The following is a 17244-nucleotide window of genomic DNA, read 5'->3' as shown; positions in this document are numbered from 1 at the left end:
CAAACGCTGCATCCTCAGCTCAGCTACACAGTGCTTCCAGGAAAGATAGCAGCATCCCATGTCTGGAGATGTTGCAGGCAGACTGCCTAGGGGGACTAGGCTTAGACCCTGGTTGTATTTAACTTGGGCGTATTGTTACCTGCACGCCTGCCTCCTCACCGTGTCTCTGTGCTCTTCTGCAAGGATGGGAGACACACCTTGGTACTTGGGACATGCTGCCATTGATTCTGGCTTGTTGAATAAAATGATGTTCATGTCCAATAACTTTCTGTCTCCCAACAGAGGCGCTCGGTAGAAAGCAAACCCAGTTCTAGAGCGGTCGTGAGGTTGTGCAGGAGACATGCTAAGTGGAGAGCTGGGCGTTCCTAGGGAAGAGCCCTTCAAGTGCTGGAGTGGGCTAGAGAAGGCTTTCTGGGGAGCCAGTCCTTTCCAGTTGACACACCGAAAGAGAAACAAGATAGGCCTGCACCACACAGCTAGGAACTGGCTATTCTTGGGCCAACCCTTCTTGAGAACTGCCCTGAGCCAACAGTGGCCACAGCTCATAGTCAAAAGTAGAGTATGGTGGTGGGAGATGGTAGCCATAGCACAGAGAGGTCAAGGGTGCTGTCCTGGGTGAGTGTGTGGTGACAGCAGTTGACAAGAGATGTTTGCCAGGCTGCTGGGGATGCATGGAAATTTCCAGAGAGATCTGCATGTTCATGGGAATGGGAACAGAGAGAGAAAGAGAGACAGGCAGACAGACATGACAGTGATCCTTTCAGAGAAGTCCACGCTGCTGTTTTCCAGCTGCCCCACCCCGTCTCAGGCTGTCATCGGGCAGAGGCAATGCCGGGCCAGCTCCCAAGATGCCCAAGCACTAGTAAATGTAACCAAACCCCCACACCGTTAACTCTTGGCTCCCGCAGCCGGGGCTGACATTTGTCTTACCTATGACCCAGAGCATGCCCTGACTGAGCCCCGTTTGTCCTTACCACAAGCTGCTGACTAAGCCAAAGCGCAGTGACAGGTGTTGCAAGATGCTCAAAGGGCAGGATTCCCACGGGCTCCAGGGCCCTGCACTGGAGCAAGAACGGAGACACTTGGAGAGAAGCCCAGCACTAGCTTTCTCCCCACTTGGGTGACAGTGGCTTCTCTGCCTTACATTTAAGTGAGCCTGGATTCTTGTACCTTTAGGGTTGGGGGAGGTGTGTTTCCACGACCTAGAGGAGAAAGCTTATTGGATTATATTTTTTCATTTTTCCCCACTATGCACAACGAAAGAAATTATGTTTTGAAAGCTTAATATGGTGAATGGAAAACATTACTTTCTCCCTAAAAATTCTGTTTTTTTCCTTATTCCAAAGAGCACCATGCATTTGTATTTTTGTAAGGCTCCACTTGCTGGCTTGCAGGATGATGTCTTGCATCTGTGGGAGAGGTTAGCCGTCTCTCCCTTTTCACAAATGACAAAGCAGAGGCTTTGAAAAAGTAAAGCAGCTGATTTAGACCCAAATGTCCTAGAAACAGCAGCTCAAGTTGGCCTTTTCTGTCCTTTATTGAAAAGGACTTTCTGTTGCGCCACAGCCATGAAATGTTAGCAGCAGAGGTGCCATGCCATTTCTCGCTGTTGCTGGGAACCATTGCTGTGCATCAGAACACTGAAGGAGTAGACTTGATCCAGCCTTCCTGAAGGCAGCCAGATCACCTGAGTTCTCATCCATGCGAGGTTAATACAGACAAGAGACCGCAGAGCCCACAGCAGGCTGGAAGGAACGCTGCTGTCGTGTGAGGCGGATGCTTGTGTATGGTAGTGAGTGCATGATGCGGTGATTTCCAGATAGCCTAGTCAGAGTGGCTAAGACTTTTAGACTTCATTTTCATTTTCCATAAAGGAAGAAAAAACCCTACGTCTCTTTTTAGAAGTGGAAACATATTCATGCTTTTAGTCTAGCACCCACCACCGCATCCCTAAAAAGAAAAAAGAAGTTAATGTGTGCTTTTAATTTATTAATTTACCTTATTTAAAAAGAGGTCTCAGGTGTGGTGGCACACACCTGCAGTTGTCAGAGCACTTGAGGGTGGAGACCCTGCCTGTAAAACACAGATGGGGCTAGAGAGATGTTCAGCAGCTAAGGGTACTCAACTGTTTCTGCAGAGGACTTAGGTTCAGTTCCCACTACCTATGCTGGGTGGCTCTCAACTTCCTGTAAGGCCAGTTCCAGGGTTTCTGATACCCTGTTCAGCCTCCACAGGCTTCTACATGCTTACGGTGCACATAAACACTCACAGGCTCACACACATACTCCTATAAATAAATAAAACTTAAGAAAACCCCACCAAAACAAAAAGGAAAGTCCAGGGTACACAGAAATAATTCCAAGTGATCATGAATCTCTAGTGTATCGGGGAAACTGCCAGAATCCTCAGAATGAACTGTTCCAAAACATCTCATTTGTAAAAGTCATGAGAGGCCGAGAGCTGCTTATTCCTTGAAATAGCAGTAAAAGTCTGTAGGTAATGAAGTTATGTAAGTATTTCCAGAATGTATTAACTAAAGCCTTATAGTGCACTACCTGTAGTCTCTAGACTTGCAGCTTCTGGGTTTTGAGATGTCACTTCACTTCTTGTCCCAGTTGGTTTTTTTCAACCTGACACAAACCTAGTCATATCTGGGAAAGGGAATCTTAATTGAGAAAACACCTCCATTAAACTGGCCTTTAGGCAAGCTTGTAGAGACTTTTCCTTAGTAATGATGGATGGTGAAGGGCTGAGCCCACTATGGGTGGTGCTACCCTCGGGCAGATGGCCCTGGCTGTATACAAAAACAGATTGAGCAAGCCCTGGGATCAAGCCAGTAAGCAACATTTCTCCAAGACTTCTGCTCCAGTTCCTGCCTTGAATTCTTGCCCTAGCTTCCCTTCACACTGCACTACAGCTGAGAATTGAAGTAAACCCCTGCGTTGCTTTCGGTCATGGTGGTTTTTTTTTAATTAATTTATTTATTTATTAAAGATTTCTGCCTCCTCCCCGCCACCGCCTCCCATTTCCCTCCCCCTCCCCCGATCAAGTCCCCCTCCCTCATCAGCTTGAAGAGCAATCAGGGTTCCCCGACGTGTGGGAAGTCCAAGGACCACCCATCTCCATCCAGGTCTAGTAAGGTGAACATCCAAACTGCCTAGGCTCCCCCAAAGCCAGGACGTGCCGTAGGATCAAAAACCCATTGCCATTGTTCTTGAGTTCTCAGTAGTGTGATCCTAGAGAAGCTAAATAAGAAGGTGAATCCAAAGACAAACATATAAGCATCCTCCTGAATATTAACCTTCATCAGGCGATGAAGGGAGACAGAGACCCACATTGGAGCACCGGACTGAAATCTCAAGGTCCAAATCAGGAGCAGAAGGAGAGAGAGCACGAGCAAGGAACTCAGGACCGCGAGGGGTGCACCCACACACTGAGACAATGGGGATTTTCTATCGGGAACCCACTAAGGCCAGCTGGCCTGGGTCTGAAAAAGCATGGGATAAAACCGGACTTGCTGAACATAGCAGACAATGAGGACTACTGAGAACTTGGTCATGGTGTTTATCTTCAATAGAAACCCTAACAAAAACAGTCTAAAAGAAGTATCCATCAAAGAGAAAAATGTTGGAAAGAAAATGTTTATTTATTTTTTGAATGAAAAAGGGAAAGTGCTGGAGTGGATGAATTAATTAACTTGCTCATTTGTGCACACATCCACCATTAGTTTCTTGCTAAATTAAATATGCTATGCTGGTTGTCAGAATTAATTACAAAAATAACAAGTATCTAAGAAGCACATGGTTAGTGTGAACAGATAGGAGGGGCTCAGAGACCTTGCTTAGGTTGCTGTAGGAGAAGGCAAGGGGCACGCAGAACTGCTCTGCGAAGTTGGGAACTAGTCTCTAAGAGGAGAGGATATTTGGACTGGGTCTAAAAGGATGATGACAGGAAGGAAAGGGACTCCCAAACATGTCCACACAGTGGCCAGCGTCATTCCAGATACTCTGAAACACCAAGGGAAACAAGACCAAGTGAAAAGGCAAGGAGGACAAGAAGACATGTAAAGAAATCACAGTGTGGCAGTATGGGAAACATGATTCTAAAGACCACGTGGGGTTCTCAGGAAACAGAAAATTGGTTTACTGTGGTGTTTTGATTCTTAAAAAAGCTAAAATGATAAAAGTGAAAATTTTGTCCTATGCAAAAGGAGATAATTTCTTAATTTTGGTGAAGATTTTAGCAAGAACCTCAGCAAAAAGCAGGTTATGCCCAGTCACTAATCCGGACATTACTGGTTTAAAGATAGATGTCCTAGAACAGGCTTGCCCACTATTGGCTTCCCTTAAGAGTTTGATACTTTGTGCCTCCCTGCTTCTCAGAGGGGTGGTACCAGTGTAATATAAGAGCACTGTAACAGAATCTCATTTCCCTTATAACCCTAACCCCAAGGTTCTAACTTAAATCTGTGGCTCTTTGTCTAGAAGTACCAGTTGCTCACCTTAGTTTTAATTTATCTTCTTAAAAATAATGCCAGCTGGGCTGGAGAGATGGCTCAATGGTTAAGAGCATTGCCTGCTCTTCCAAAGGTCCTGAGTTCAATTCCCAGCAACCACAAGGTGGCTCACAACCATCTGTATAAAGAGGTCTGGCGCTTTCTTCTGGCCTTCAGGCATACAGACAGAATATTGTATACATAATAAATAAATAAATATTAAAAAAAATAATGCCAGCCTTTTTGTTATATTGATTAATTACAAAATAATCTATTCTTTTTATGAATTACCTATTGTATCTTTGGTATACTTTTTAAATTTTGTTCTTGCTTTCTTCTTATTAATAATACTTTTTTCTATACTGAGTATTGTTAATACCTGTTTTACAATTGTAAATAGGTAGTCTTTAAAGTATATAAATAAAATTAATTTTATTTATTTTATAGTGCTGTATAGAAATAGGCATTTTTCAAGTAGATAAATATGTCAGTTCTCTTTTTGAACAATATATTTACCTGTATTTATTACTCTCAAGAGTAAAAAGACATTTAGATATTTTCTAGTATTTAAAGGCTTTCCGTCTTCCCCCACCTTTTCCCATTTCTTTGAGACAAGGCCCCATATAGCTCAGGCTGGCTTTGAACTTCTGATCTTCTTGCCTCCACCTCTCCAGTGTTGGGATGATATGTGTACACCATCATGCCTAGCAGAGTTTTAAACTTCTAGATTTGAAATGTTTTCTTTTTAAGGGGGAAAACAAGCCCTGAAGTTTCTTTATAGTAATGAGCCAGTTATGCTAACATCATTAAAGGTCGTCCGTTGTTTTACCACAGGCTCAAAGTGAGGCTTTATCAGCTCGAGGCTCACCTGTATTTACACCGCTATCTGGGTGTTTTGTTTTTTCCACGGTGCTGCAGGCTGTTTTCTTTACTGAAAATTTACAATAGCCATATTTTCCTATTATTTATTTAAGATTGATATTGGACTTTTCCTCCCACACTAATACTTGATAATTGATACACCAGGCTCTACCAAAGCATCCCGCAGATGCTTCTTGGCATCTCCCTCTGATTCCTAAGTTTCTTCCACTGTTTGCCAGTATTGTGCCACTTTATTGAACACGTGAATCCTTTCACGTCCTGGAGTCCTCAGGAGCCCCTTGACTGCTTTGGTACCTATATACCGCTGGGCTTGCTCTCAAGGCCTTGTGAAAAACTAGCTTTCTCATTGCCTTGCAGGTTCCGATCACATTCGCGAGAAAGATGGACTGTGGGCTGTCTTGGCCTGGCTCTCCATTCTGGCCACCCGCAAGCAAAGTGTGGAGGACATCCTCAAAGATCACTGGCAGAAGTTTGGTCGGAACTTCTTTACCAGGTCAGACACAGTCTGGATTGGGTTTGAGGGATTGTGGGGAAGTGGACAGAGACAATTCTCAGGGACAGTGTCTATCTTGTCTGTAATGTTACGGACACCTGAGTTCACCTAGCTTCTTTAACTGGCAACTTTGAATATGATCTGATCAGGATGAAGATGAAGTCAGTTTTTAAGCCAACCATAAAGAACAAGGATTTTTAAAAATAGCTAGCTTAATCAAAAGAATAAGCATTTAAATGTACCTGTCGAATAGGCAAAATAATAGCACTGGGTTTAGAGTCATAGGAGTAGATGAATTTTATTTCTTTTCTGAGTTAGGAGGTCATTAGTTTTCTGATCTGTAGGAAGAGGAATATTGGTCTGGCTATTGAGAGGATTAAGTGAAGATGTAGTGTAAAGTCTGGAGCTCAGAAAGCCTGGAAATGTGTCTCCTTCAATTCTGGAAACAATTAGTGCTCAGTTCAGATCAACTCTCTGACTCGTTAAATAGGACCCAGTGATACTGGTCAGCCTCTCACCCATTGGTCCAACCAATATTTACTCTCTATTTTTCTTTCTCCCACGTACTGGTAAATCTGTAGGAAAACAATATTTCAGAACACTTAACAATTCTTCTTTACCATATATGCCTTTATTTTTAAGAAGCGTTCAGATATGAGGAGTGAGGCTGGAGGTGTAGCTGGAGTGAAGTGTCCGTGTGGTCAGCATGCAGAAGGCTATGGGCTCTACTTTTAGGACCCCAAAATACATTCTTGCCAGTAGTGTTCTTCGTTATTTCTAATTTGACTATCCCTTAATAAGTGTAAAAATTGAAAAATTGTTTCCCTGAATCTCAATATTTTATGAGAAGGGATATTAGAGAAAGCATTTATATGTAAGAAAATTTTGGATATATTTCATTGGGCCTCAGTTGCATTTCTTGTTTTATTTTTATTGTTCTTTTTTTTTAAGCAGGGATTCACTCACTATTTTGCCCTGGCTGGCCCCAAACTCACAAAGATCTACTTGCCTCTGTCTTACAAATGTTGGCATTAAAGGTGTGCACCACCATACCTGGCTCCCCATACCACCCTTAGGTTTTTTTTTTGTTTTTGTTTTTTTTTTTTATAAAATGGATACATTGGACTAGATGTTTTAGAAGAAAAAAAAGTGCGTATATTCCAGAACTGGTAGTCCATGGTCTTCAGAAATTCAGAAAAGAATTCAACCTTAAGCAACTTGAACTTGTTAGTCTTTCAAGAAGATTCTGATCAAATTATTATTTTGTTGAAAGCATAAATAAAAACTGCCATGTGTTCATCATGAAGTCCTGGGAACCAATCAGGACTGTCCTCAAGGAGGACATTCACAGTAGCAGCCATGGACTCTCTAGGCCCAGAGTTTCACAAAACACCACCATGTTTGTTTTTATGTTCTGTGTGTCACCTGAGTCATGCAGACACTGTGTGAATATGTGGATGAGCAGTGACCAGAGTGGAGTCAGGTTGAGTGTGTTCAGATCTTCACTGTTGATAGCTAAACACACCTCCATACTGGAAATACTCCACCACAGTTTCACTACTTAGCGATACTACACCAATCAAAGACTCCAAATGCAGTCTGCAGAACCTGCACTTCGGACCTGTTCTGAGCCCACTCTACCCTCCACTCACTGAACAGCAGTGCTAGTCAACTTCCACACCAGTGGCCAACATGAGCCTTAAGACAATTATTTCATCAGGCAACCCGGATTCTGAGAGGCAGGACAGCTGGCCCTTCTGTAAAGGCAGCTGCTAGCAGAAGTTGGAGGCGTAGCTTGCTCTGGTTACAAAGCCAGAATTCTTTCCATTCTAGCCCTCTGTGTTTGGGATTTAAACATCTTCTCTCCGAAACACCCAAAGACCACAGGCACAAAGCACAGAAACCTGGCTGTGATTTCTTGTTCTTTATCGTTTTAACTGGGGGAAGCGCCAGCTTCAGGATGGAGAGGACTATTTTGTCTCAGCTACATAGACTCCCGGAGCCAGATAAGTTAGTGATAATTCTCCAGTATTCCTCTTGTCTCAGATGTATTATCTTGAACATCTTGTACTTTGTTTGCTGTAGCAAACAAATGGATTCTGCCATCTTGAGCCTCTAACTGTTTCAAGAGGAATTGTGCCATCACGTTAAGAAAGCCTGCCAAGGTCTTTAACTTCACAAGAAAGATGTTGAGAGCAAGTCTTGAAAGAAAAATAATAACCACAGAATTTTGTTGTGACACAGCTGTTTTCTTTTCTTGACCCCTTATCATCCATTGAAGGCATCCCTCTGCCAGGCTGAATTTAAAGCAGACTACACTCCCCGCTGAAGGAGACTGGTGTTTGAAGCATAACTAGTTAGCACCTACTTATCTGGTCTCTGATATTCTGGCCTTGCTCTAGGAAATTCCTGTGGGTACTGGAACTTTGCTTAGCCACAGTCTTACAGCTTCACACAGGCCCCAAACCAAGGGCAGGCCCAGCCTTCACCTCATAAGAGCGATAGGCATTTGGAGCAGAAGGGTCTGAGTCATGTGCTGGTTGACATAGAGTTCTCTGGAGGTCATAGAGCTGGTCACGTTCCCTCCTCAGGATGTAGGGATGTGACAGTAATGGCATCTCCTCAAAGCCCGTAGAGGAGTACCTTAGAGCCTCTATCTGTAGAGAAGCCAAACCAGGAGTTCTCTGGTTATTCAGGCAGCCCTGCCCTTTCTTCTGAACCCCCCTTTCATCCCCAGCACCCACTCTCCCTGCTGACTGACAAGTTCACAGCTTTTGCCAGCTCCTGAAGTTCGATGGCTTGTTTGTGGGGGTGGGGGATGGGCACACAAAGGATGACAGTGGTCTGCTTGCCTGGGATGCCCTGACGTCAGCCCAGGGGTCTCAGCTACTTCACTTTTTCCAGGTATGACTACGAGGAGGTGGAAGCAGAGGGTGCCAGCAAAATGATGAAGGACCTGGAGGCCCTGATGCTGGACCGCTCCTTTGTGGGGAAGCAGTTCTCGGCAAACGATAAAGTCTACACTGTGGAGAAAGCCGATAATTTTGAGTACAGTGATCCAGTAGATGGAAGCGTTTCAAAAAATCAGGTAGGAACAGACTGAGTACGTGAGAGAGACCAGAGCATCGTCTCGGAATCCTCAAGAGAAAAATGAGAAAGGCCCCTAGGTTTCCTTGGCAGACCTGTTTTGGGGGCCTTTTGATCTCAGTTGACTTTCTGCCCAGTTACATGTGACTCTCCTACATTCTCATAGGGAGAAAAAGATTTCATTTTTTGACCACAGTTCTTTACAGCCCCCTGTACCTCCATGCTAGAACTCTGAGTCTGTATATCGAGGGATTTTTGTAAGCCCTAAAATTATACACAAGATGCCATTGTAGAATGTTTGGGAAAGTCTTAAAGCTGTAGAAAAACCTTACTGCGGTCCTAGATATCAGTTTCTCTCCCTTCCGACATGCTAACAGTGTGATGTCATGAGTGACATTGTATGCACTCTTCTTGTATGCTCTAGATTCACGATAAGAATTTGCCCCTCTAAGGAAGGCTTCCTGGTTAGGAATTCCCACTGTTGTTATCTGTGGCCATCTGACAAGGCAGTACATAGTAGGACAGCAAAGCTGAGGATCTTGCCTATCCTGGGTGGTGACAGATGGCTGCTGGGGTTTCTCATGATGGGTGTCTAGGGCTCCAGCCTGGTCGTCCTTCTTGCTCCTTCTCCCAGTTATTCAGCACCCAGGATCTGCTTGCTTTTACGCCTGGTGCCTGTTGTCAAGGAATGAAGTCATGCCTGGGAATTCGGAAGCAGAGAACTGAAGGGGACGAAGGTGCTGTAGCACCGTAAACTCCCTGCTTGCTTTTCTGGAGGGATGCAGAGCCTTGGCTTGCTTCCTTACACGGCATCTGCCAGATTTTGGAGGAGATGGTTTGGAGAGTGACTGGAAGCCCCCTGTAGAGAGTAGATGGTGGGTGGATACCAGAGCCAGCATCAGTGCCCAGTTCTAGAAAGTGGCATAGCCTCATGCCTTTAGCATGAATGAGGACCCTGGATCAGTCTGGATGATGGTAACTTAGGTCTTGCAGTTAGCAGGAAGGAGGCCTGTACAGGAGAGAGCAGTCCAGAGGTCAGCAGAGCTGTACGGGAGGTGTAATGAAGCCTTAAGAGTTCAGAACACAGGGTCCCAACTCTGCAGGCACCTCGCCCACGAGGGAGGGGCAGGGCAGTGCATTGTGGGAAGCTGGAGCTGTGCTCTATGCCACAAGGAAGGAGACAGCAGTACCATTTTGTAGGATTGGGAAACTAGAACACATAGAGAGAGACGGGGTAGGAGAGAAACTGGCCACAGTAAACACAGGGAGGAGTCTTTAGGAGCTACAAGTTGAAGCCTGGGGTGAGGACAACCCTGGTTTGCTTCTAGAAAGTAAAACATGCTGAGTAGAGCAAATGTGCCCTCCCCATTGACTAGCTGGAGGACACACTGTGTGTGACCTGTCTGCTGTCCTCACAACGAATCCAAGGAGTGGCACAGCTGGAACTGTGAAGTGACAAACACCAGGCAAGACGTGTCCTTCCTTCTGCTCGGTCTTTGGCATCTTACAAATAGACGCACAAAGAGCGAAGGACCCTTAGGCAAGCATCTGACATAGCCTTTCTTCCTTGTGCTGAAAGAGAGCTGTCTCGGAGCCCCCAGTCTCGCCCTAAGTAAGGCAGAAAGGTACTGGGAGGGAGGGAAACAGAAAAAGGCCCTGCTCGCGCATGGACCTCACTTCGGGTTATTAGTCATCAGAGGACTGGCCACTGGATCGTGCTGGGTTAGGATGAGCCCCGCTTCTCCTGTCCAGGGCATGTGGCCCTTTTCTGAGATTCCCTCGCAGTGCTCTACAGAGCCCTTTCTCTCATCTGCCTGCAGTTTTCTCCAGAGCTTTGAGCCAGGTTCTCCTCCAGCAGCTTGACTTATTTATGAAGCTTCAAGCTGAAATGACCAGTCCATGAATCACGGGGAAATGGGCAGGGATGAGAGCAGCAACCACCAAGATTGCATCTCCCAGATGACCCTGGAGATGCTGCTCCTACATAGTTAAGCCTCTCTGTCTGGATGCAGCGAGAGGCTGACAGAAGGCAGACTCACAGGGCTCGATTGCTGCCATCTATCAAGGATCTAATCCCCCAATGGATAAGGTTGGGTCTCCAAATGGACCCCTCCTGTCTGCCAGTCTGCAGTCTCCCTCTCAGCATTCGCCGGGAAAAACCCTTTGCTTATCTTTTTCCAGGGCTTGCGGCTTATATTTGCAGATGGTTCTCGTATCATCTTCAGACTGAGTGGCACCGGGAGTGCAGGGGCCACCATTCGATTGTACATTGATAGTTATGAGAAGGACGCTGCCAAAATCAATCAGGACCCCCAGGTAATGCCTATGTCCTGTACCCTGGTTCGTTATTTTGATTCAAGGGAGTGATTATGGTCTGCCGAACCTGCAGCATCACTGCCTGTCCTCAATGACCCATCAGGTCACTGGCTCACTAGCTTTTGTTTTGTCTCTTTTAGTGTGTTAGAACAAAATGACCAATAATAACCACAGTAATAATTACCTTTGTCTGAACATTTGTTGTTGATTACACCCACTGTATAAATATATTCAGTTAACAATCTCATCCTCTCTGTCTCTGTCTCTCTCTTGTGTGTCTGTCTGTCTTGTGTGTGTGTATGTATCTGTCTCTCTTTCTCTCTAACGTGTGTGTGTATCTGTCTGTCTCTCTTGTGTTTGTGTGTGTGTGTGTGTGTGTGTGTGTGTGTGTGTGTGTGTATGACGGTGTATGTAGTGATGTATGCCTATGTGTTCCTGACAGTCAGAGGAAGACATCTAGTGCCCTGCTGTTACCTTATTCCCCTAGACAGGGTCTCTCACTGAGCCTGCAGCTAGGCTGGCAACTGGCAAGTGACCCTCCTCTCTCTGCCTTCCCCCTCACAGCACTGGGGTTCGAAGTATGTGCACAGCTATGCACAGCTTGTTTTGTGTGGGTTTCAGACATTTAACTCATCTGGTGATACTTATAGCAAGCACCCTTACTTGCCCCAGTTCCTATTCGTTTAATTCTCAGACTATATGGACTGTTATTCCCCCTTGTACTGATAAGGGCACTGAGACACAGGAAGGCAACAGGCACTGACTAGGGCTGCGCTCTATTCAGTGGCAGTTACACGAAAATGGTTCTTTGCATCAGTCGTTGCATGATGTCTGGCCTGTCTTTGATCATGCATCGCTTTGCTTGCTGGGTCACCTGCCCTGATAAAGCCTCTGCTGGTTCCAGCTTTGTCAGGGTCAGGGACAAGCGGGGACAGGCAATTTTATGTGTCTTGCTGGAAAAGTCTACTGGGTTGGGTGCCTGTGGAGTGTGTAAGAATGAACAGGGGTCCTGGACTTCCAGAATAGTCACCAAACCGAGGAGCTAAGAGGATAAATGGTGCACAGAGGAGGTCCCCAGGTGTGTTCCTCAGAGCACTCACCTTGGCCGATGCTCCTAAGCCAGAGCTTTAGATTCACAGAGTGTGGAGGAGATAAGGCACATTTGCTCTCTTGGTGTTCACAACTCATATTGTACCATAAAAGGCTCAAGACAATGTCCCCTGGAAGATGCTCATCTAAATGGCATCTGCTAAGAATTCAGCAGATGTTTTCCAAAGGCATAAAAATGGCCGGGAAGTTTGTGGAACAGAGACCCTGTCACTGTTCATAAGGGAAATGCAAAGGAAAGCCAGAATATGTTAGGACCCCATGTCAGCAGACTGGCTGTTGACAAGAGGACCTGAGGTGAGTGTCATGCTGGGGACCAGGAAGCACACTGGTATGGCAGTTCTCAGAAATGTGTGACCCCCCACCACACACACAAAACAAACACGTTACCAAGAACTTCCGTGCAATGAACAATCTTTGCCTGGGTCTGTGCCCGGAGAAGCTGGAGCCTTTGTGCTGGAGAGACGGCTGCCCTCGTAGGCAGTTGCTATGCTGCTGTGCCCATGGTTCCACTGTGACTCCAGCTTCATTCCTAGCAACAGATGAAGAGATAAAGGTGGGACCAAGTCACACAGGACAAAGTTACCCCATCTTAAAAATAAGAGAGTCCTGCCATTTGCAGCGACACGGTGATCTTGTAGAACATTATACTGAGCAAAACAGGACAGTCCCAGAGAGATAGAGGCCATACGGGGTTATTTATTTGCAGAAGCTAAAAAGAAACAATTTAACTCATACACAGAGAAGGGTTAGTTAAAGGGTAGACACTTGCAGTTAGGCAGGATGCAGGCGAGAACAGAGTCACGGTGATGCCTGTAGTTAGTAATGCTGTGTTTAGTGCTTACATTTTTCTGAGAAAACATATTGCTGATGTCTTCACTACCACCATGGCATAAGAAGAGCTGTGACGAGATTGGCTGTGGCAGGTGGTTCGATAGTAGTAGTTCCTTCACCTCTTCGCTGCTGTTGGGAGCTGGGAGTTTGACTTGATGGCAGAGTGCTTGCCTAGCGTTCATAAACCTCATCATCCTGCAGGGAGCCAGATTTTTAAAAATTACATTTGATACCTCAAATATAAACCAATTTTTGTGAAAAAGAAATGAAGTAATGTGTATCATATGTACTTTTGCACAAAGCCTCTTTTCTTCTAGTACCCGATAAAAGCTTGTAAAACTCCAATTTGGAGATTCTAGTGTAGTGAGTTTGAGCATATAGGTTGTAGAGTTAGTGAGGTCTTATTTTAAATTCTCTTCCTGCCACTGAAGACCCGTGTTCCATGTTTTTGTGTCTTGGTTTCCTTGTATATAAAATGGTGCAGTGATAACTTTACATCATTGTAGGGATTTGGAAAGAGAGTGGATTTAAAATGCTTCCTCACTGGGGCTGGCACATGCGATCAGCTTTTAAGAAAGGTGATGTCATGGTTAGGAGTGCTTGCTGCTTTTGCACAGGACATGGTTTTGGTTCCAAGCACTCACATGATAGCTCAGAGCCATCTATAACTCCACTTTCATGGACTCTGATCCTTTATTCTGCCCTCCCTAGGCACTAGTCATATGTGGTACCGCTACATACATGAAAGCAAAACACCCATATTCAGAAAATAAAGAAATCTTTAAAACCTTAAAAATTAAAAATCAAAAGCAGTTCAAGGCTGGTGAGGTGCTCAGCCGGTAAAGGCACTGAATTTGAACCCCAGAAGCCACCCAGTGGAAGGAGAGAACAGGCTCCCCTAAGCTGTCTTCTCACCCACCACGTGTGCTTTTGTGGTATGCATCTGGCTCATGTAAGTGTGTATATACACATACACACAAAAGATGTAAAATAGAGCGATCCATTTTCAGATTTTTTGACCCTAAATTTTTAATTGTAACCCCCCCCCAGTCTATCATGTTTTTAAAGTATATGTAGAGCATGTTTGCATTGTTCCCAGCAGAGCGCCAGAGCCTTTTCAGTTTGCAGAGCTGAAGGTTGACCCTCTGTGGCAGCCTAGTTTTCCATCAGTCCTTGCAGCCAACCCTCTGCTGTTATGTCTGAATTTGACTAGATACTTTGTGCGCAGTTGCATTTGTTGAAAAGGAGCTGGGAAAACAAAAACGGAGCTGCAAGAGCCTGCTTCTCTGTTTCTTTTTTTTTTCTTTTCAACACTGCTTGGCCCATTATATCTAGCCTCTTCTCAGCTAACTCTCTCACCTGGACTAGCCCATTTCTAATAATGTGTGTAGCACCCCAAGGTGTGCTTTTGCAGAGCTGAAGGTTGACCCTCTGTGGCAGCCTGGTTTTCCATCAGTACTTGCAGCCAACCCTCTGCTGTTATGTCTGAATTTGACTAGATACTTTGTGCACAGTTGCATTTGTTGAAAAGGAGCTGGGAAAACAAAAACGGAGCTACAAGAGCCTGCTTCTCTGTTTCTGTCACACTTTTTCCAGCAGCCAGGTTCCAGCTTCAGAAATCTCCATATCTGTGTATGGTTTTAACTTCCCTAAAACCTGATCCAAGGGCCCTGGGGGCCACACCACAGGTTCTTAAGATAATAGAGAAGGAGAAAAGGGAAAGGTGGGAATGGTTAGCTCTCTCTTTATCTTCAAGTTTAAAGCCTGGTCTGTGCTAGGCAGAGGAATGAAAAAATATATTTCTTCTGAACTTAAATTCCCAGGGTGGAGAATCAACTGAAACGTTTGTGGCTCTCTCCGTGCCTGCAGACACCACCAGCCACCTGGGGAGTGCCTGCCTTTACTCTGCTGCTGCTGTGTTTAAGCTGCAAGGACAGTGGCATGTGGTAGTCATAGCGGGTGGTGCCGACTTTCCCAGTTAGCATGATTTGATGGAGATGAAAGACAGTAATGGCAAGAAAATGCCCTGTTTGGGCTATTTATGTCCAATCACTGCACACCTTTGGTATTCTCTGTAAAACAGTCAGTCTAACTACATGGAGTTTTTGTTTGTCTGATGTCAAGGATGATTCATTTCAACAGTGGGGTCCACCCCTGCCCCCAGTGAAAGCTGCTGTGAGGGAGGGGGTTGCATCTGACAGATGTGAGCATCAGCTCAGACGATGTAGAAGGACCCAGCTAAGAGAACCGTGTTTTATGGGGAGTCATGGCAGAGGATTAGAGAGAAGTGGGTACCCTGGCAAAATATTTACAGCATAAGAGTCTCGTGGACTTGATGGGATGAATGTGGGGGATGTGGAGAGGAAATACCCAGAATGTTTTGGTCACTTGCTTCTCAGGGTAGACCTGGAGTTGGCTAACTGAAATGAGAAGGGCTGGAGCCAGGCTTGGGTTCGCTTTATTAACTTAAAAGAGCTTCGGGTATCTTGGAGCCCTGGAGTAGGTGGTTGGAGTCATGGACTAGGGATCTGTTGACAAAAGTGATGGAAAAGGTTTTTCCGTTTGTGTTTCTCTCAGGTCATGCTGGCTCCCCTGATCTCCATTGCTCTGAAGGTGTCCCAGCTCCAGGAGAGGACAGGACGCACTGCCCCCACTGTCATCACCTAGAAAGATGGCCAGACGTGGTACGTCCCTCCACCCAGGACCCATCCACACCACCGATTGAAGAGCATGAACAGAAACAGTGTATTCGCCTGGGCTTTTTAGGACTTGGTTTTTTTACTTCCCACTTGATAAACAGCCAATTGTGAGGCACTACCACTGTGTGGGGGAGAAGAACGGCAGACCTGAGAGCTCGCACTCACGTCTGTCCCTTCCTTTGCCCTGTTCAACTGCTGCTGTGTGCCCCTTGGTCTCCTAGCATCAGGTACTGCTTATACCAACATGTAAAGGTTTGGAGGCTGAGGGTCAGCAGTAAGGCCATCTCCTGTCGGTAGGGTGTGCCCGTGAAATGATGAGGTTCCCGCTCCACTGTGAATGTCCCCATGTTTACATGTCATCTGACAGCATACGGTTTCTGGTGCCTTCTCTCTAGTCAGTTTTCCTCCGAGTGAGACGTGCTTGTCCACAGATCTCTGTGTTGTTTTGCGCATGGTCCCATCCGCACCGATATTTGGGACATTAAAGCAGAATGCACTTACTGTTTGTTGCCTGTTGTCTTCTTCACTCTTAACTACAAAGAAATAAAACAGACTGTCTGACTTGTTTCAGGAGGGGGGATTATATTTTGTTTGGGGGTAGTGGTTTATTTGATGAGGGGGGATTATATTCTGTTTTGATGTCCTAGCCAGAAGGACTTTATTTCTGGATAAGTTAACAATCCTTAGATTTAAGAGCTATAATTTTCAATCTCACCGGGGCAGCAACCTCTGGATACTCCCAGGGTTACTGAAGAAAGCTTGGTGCGGTGAACGACTTAGGGAAGAAGGTGATTTTCAGATCTGTGGAGCTGGTGGAACAAAACCACATGTATCCTTTGCAGTGCTGGCTGCCCCAGGCCTGCTGAAGAGGCGGAGGAAGGCCCTTAGATCTGAGTAACCTCTGCACCTTGCTGGCCAGCCCACAAGGATAACAGCAGTCAAAAGGGCTGGCTTTGAAGCCAGTGACCTGGGTTTGACTCATACCTGAGCCCCTGGCTGACCTTTGGATGCCGTTCCCCTCATCTTCAAAGTGGCGACACGAATAGTTCTAACTTTGGGGGTGCAGGGCTCATTAGGTGCATAAACCTGTGCCGTCAATCTCTGAAATATTCACCCCCCAAGGAGGGTGCCCCCCGAGCAGCACGCCCTCATCGTTAGCCACTGCTCAGCATTACCCTTTCTTTACCAGACTACATCGAATAGCGCAGAAGGTGTGAAAACATTATTCTCCTTATTAAAGGTCGATAATGTGCGCCCAGGGTGTTAAGAGGCTTAGTGTAGCATTACAGTTCCCCCAAGAAACATCTGCACGTATCGGTCTGCCAGGAAAT

General features: G+C 45.6%; 1 protein-coding gene across 1 annotated transcript in view; it reads left to right on the top strand.

The window, feature by feature from the left end:
• The window catches only part of Pgm1 (phosphoglucomutase 1), a 58511-nt gene extending 42097 nt beyond the window's left edge, over positions 1-16414 (top strand). Inside the window, exons 8-11 of the mRNA XM_041651907.1 lie at positions 5735-5870; positions 8775-8958; positions 11139-11273; positions 15792-16414. Coding sequence (XP_041507841.1) covers positions 5735-5870; positions 8775-8958; positions 11139-11273; positions 15792-15881 — 545 coding nt within the window. The 3' untranslated portion in view covers positions 15882-16414. The remainder of the gene's footprint in view (positions 1-5734; positions 5871-8774; positions 8959-11138; positions 11274-15791) is intronic.
• The last annotated feature ends 830 nt before the right edge of the window (positions 16415-17244 follow it).

The sequence above is a fragment of the Microtus oregoni genome, unplaced genomic scaffold (genome assembly GCF_018167655.1).
Source record: "Microtus oregoni isolate MIOR12 unplaced genomic scaffold, Mior012 000005F_ref0000423, whole genome shotgun sequence".
NCBI classification, from domain to species: domain Eukaryota; kingdom Metazoa; phylum Chordata; class Mammalia; order Rodentia; family Cricetidae; genus Microtus; species Microtus oregoni.
The sequence above is the reverse complement of the archived record's forward strand: the minus strand, read 5'-3'. Positions and strand labels throughout refer to the sequence as shown.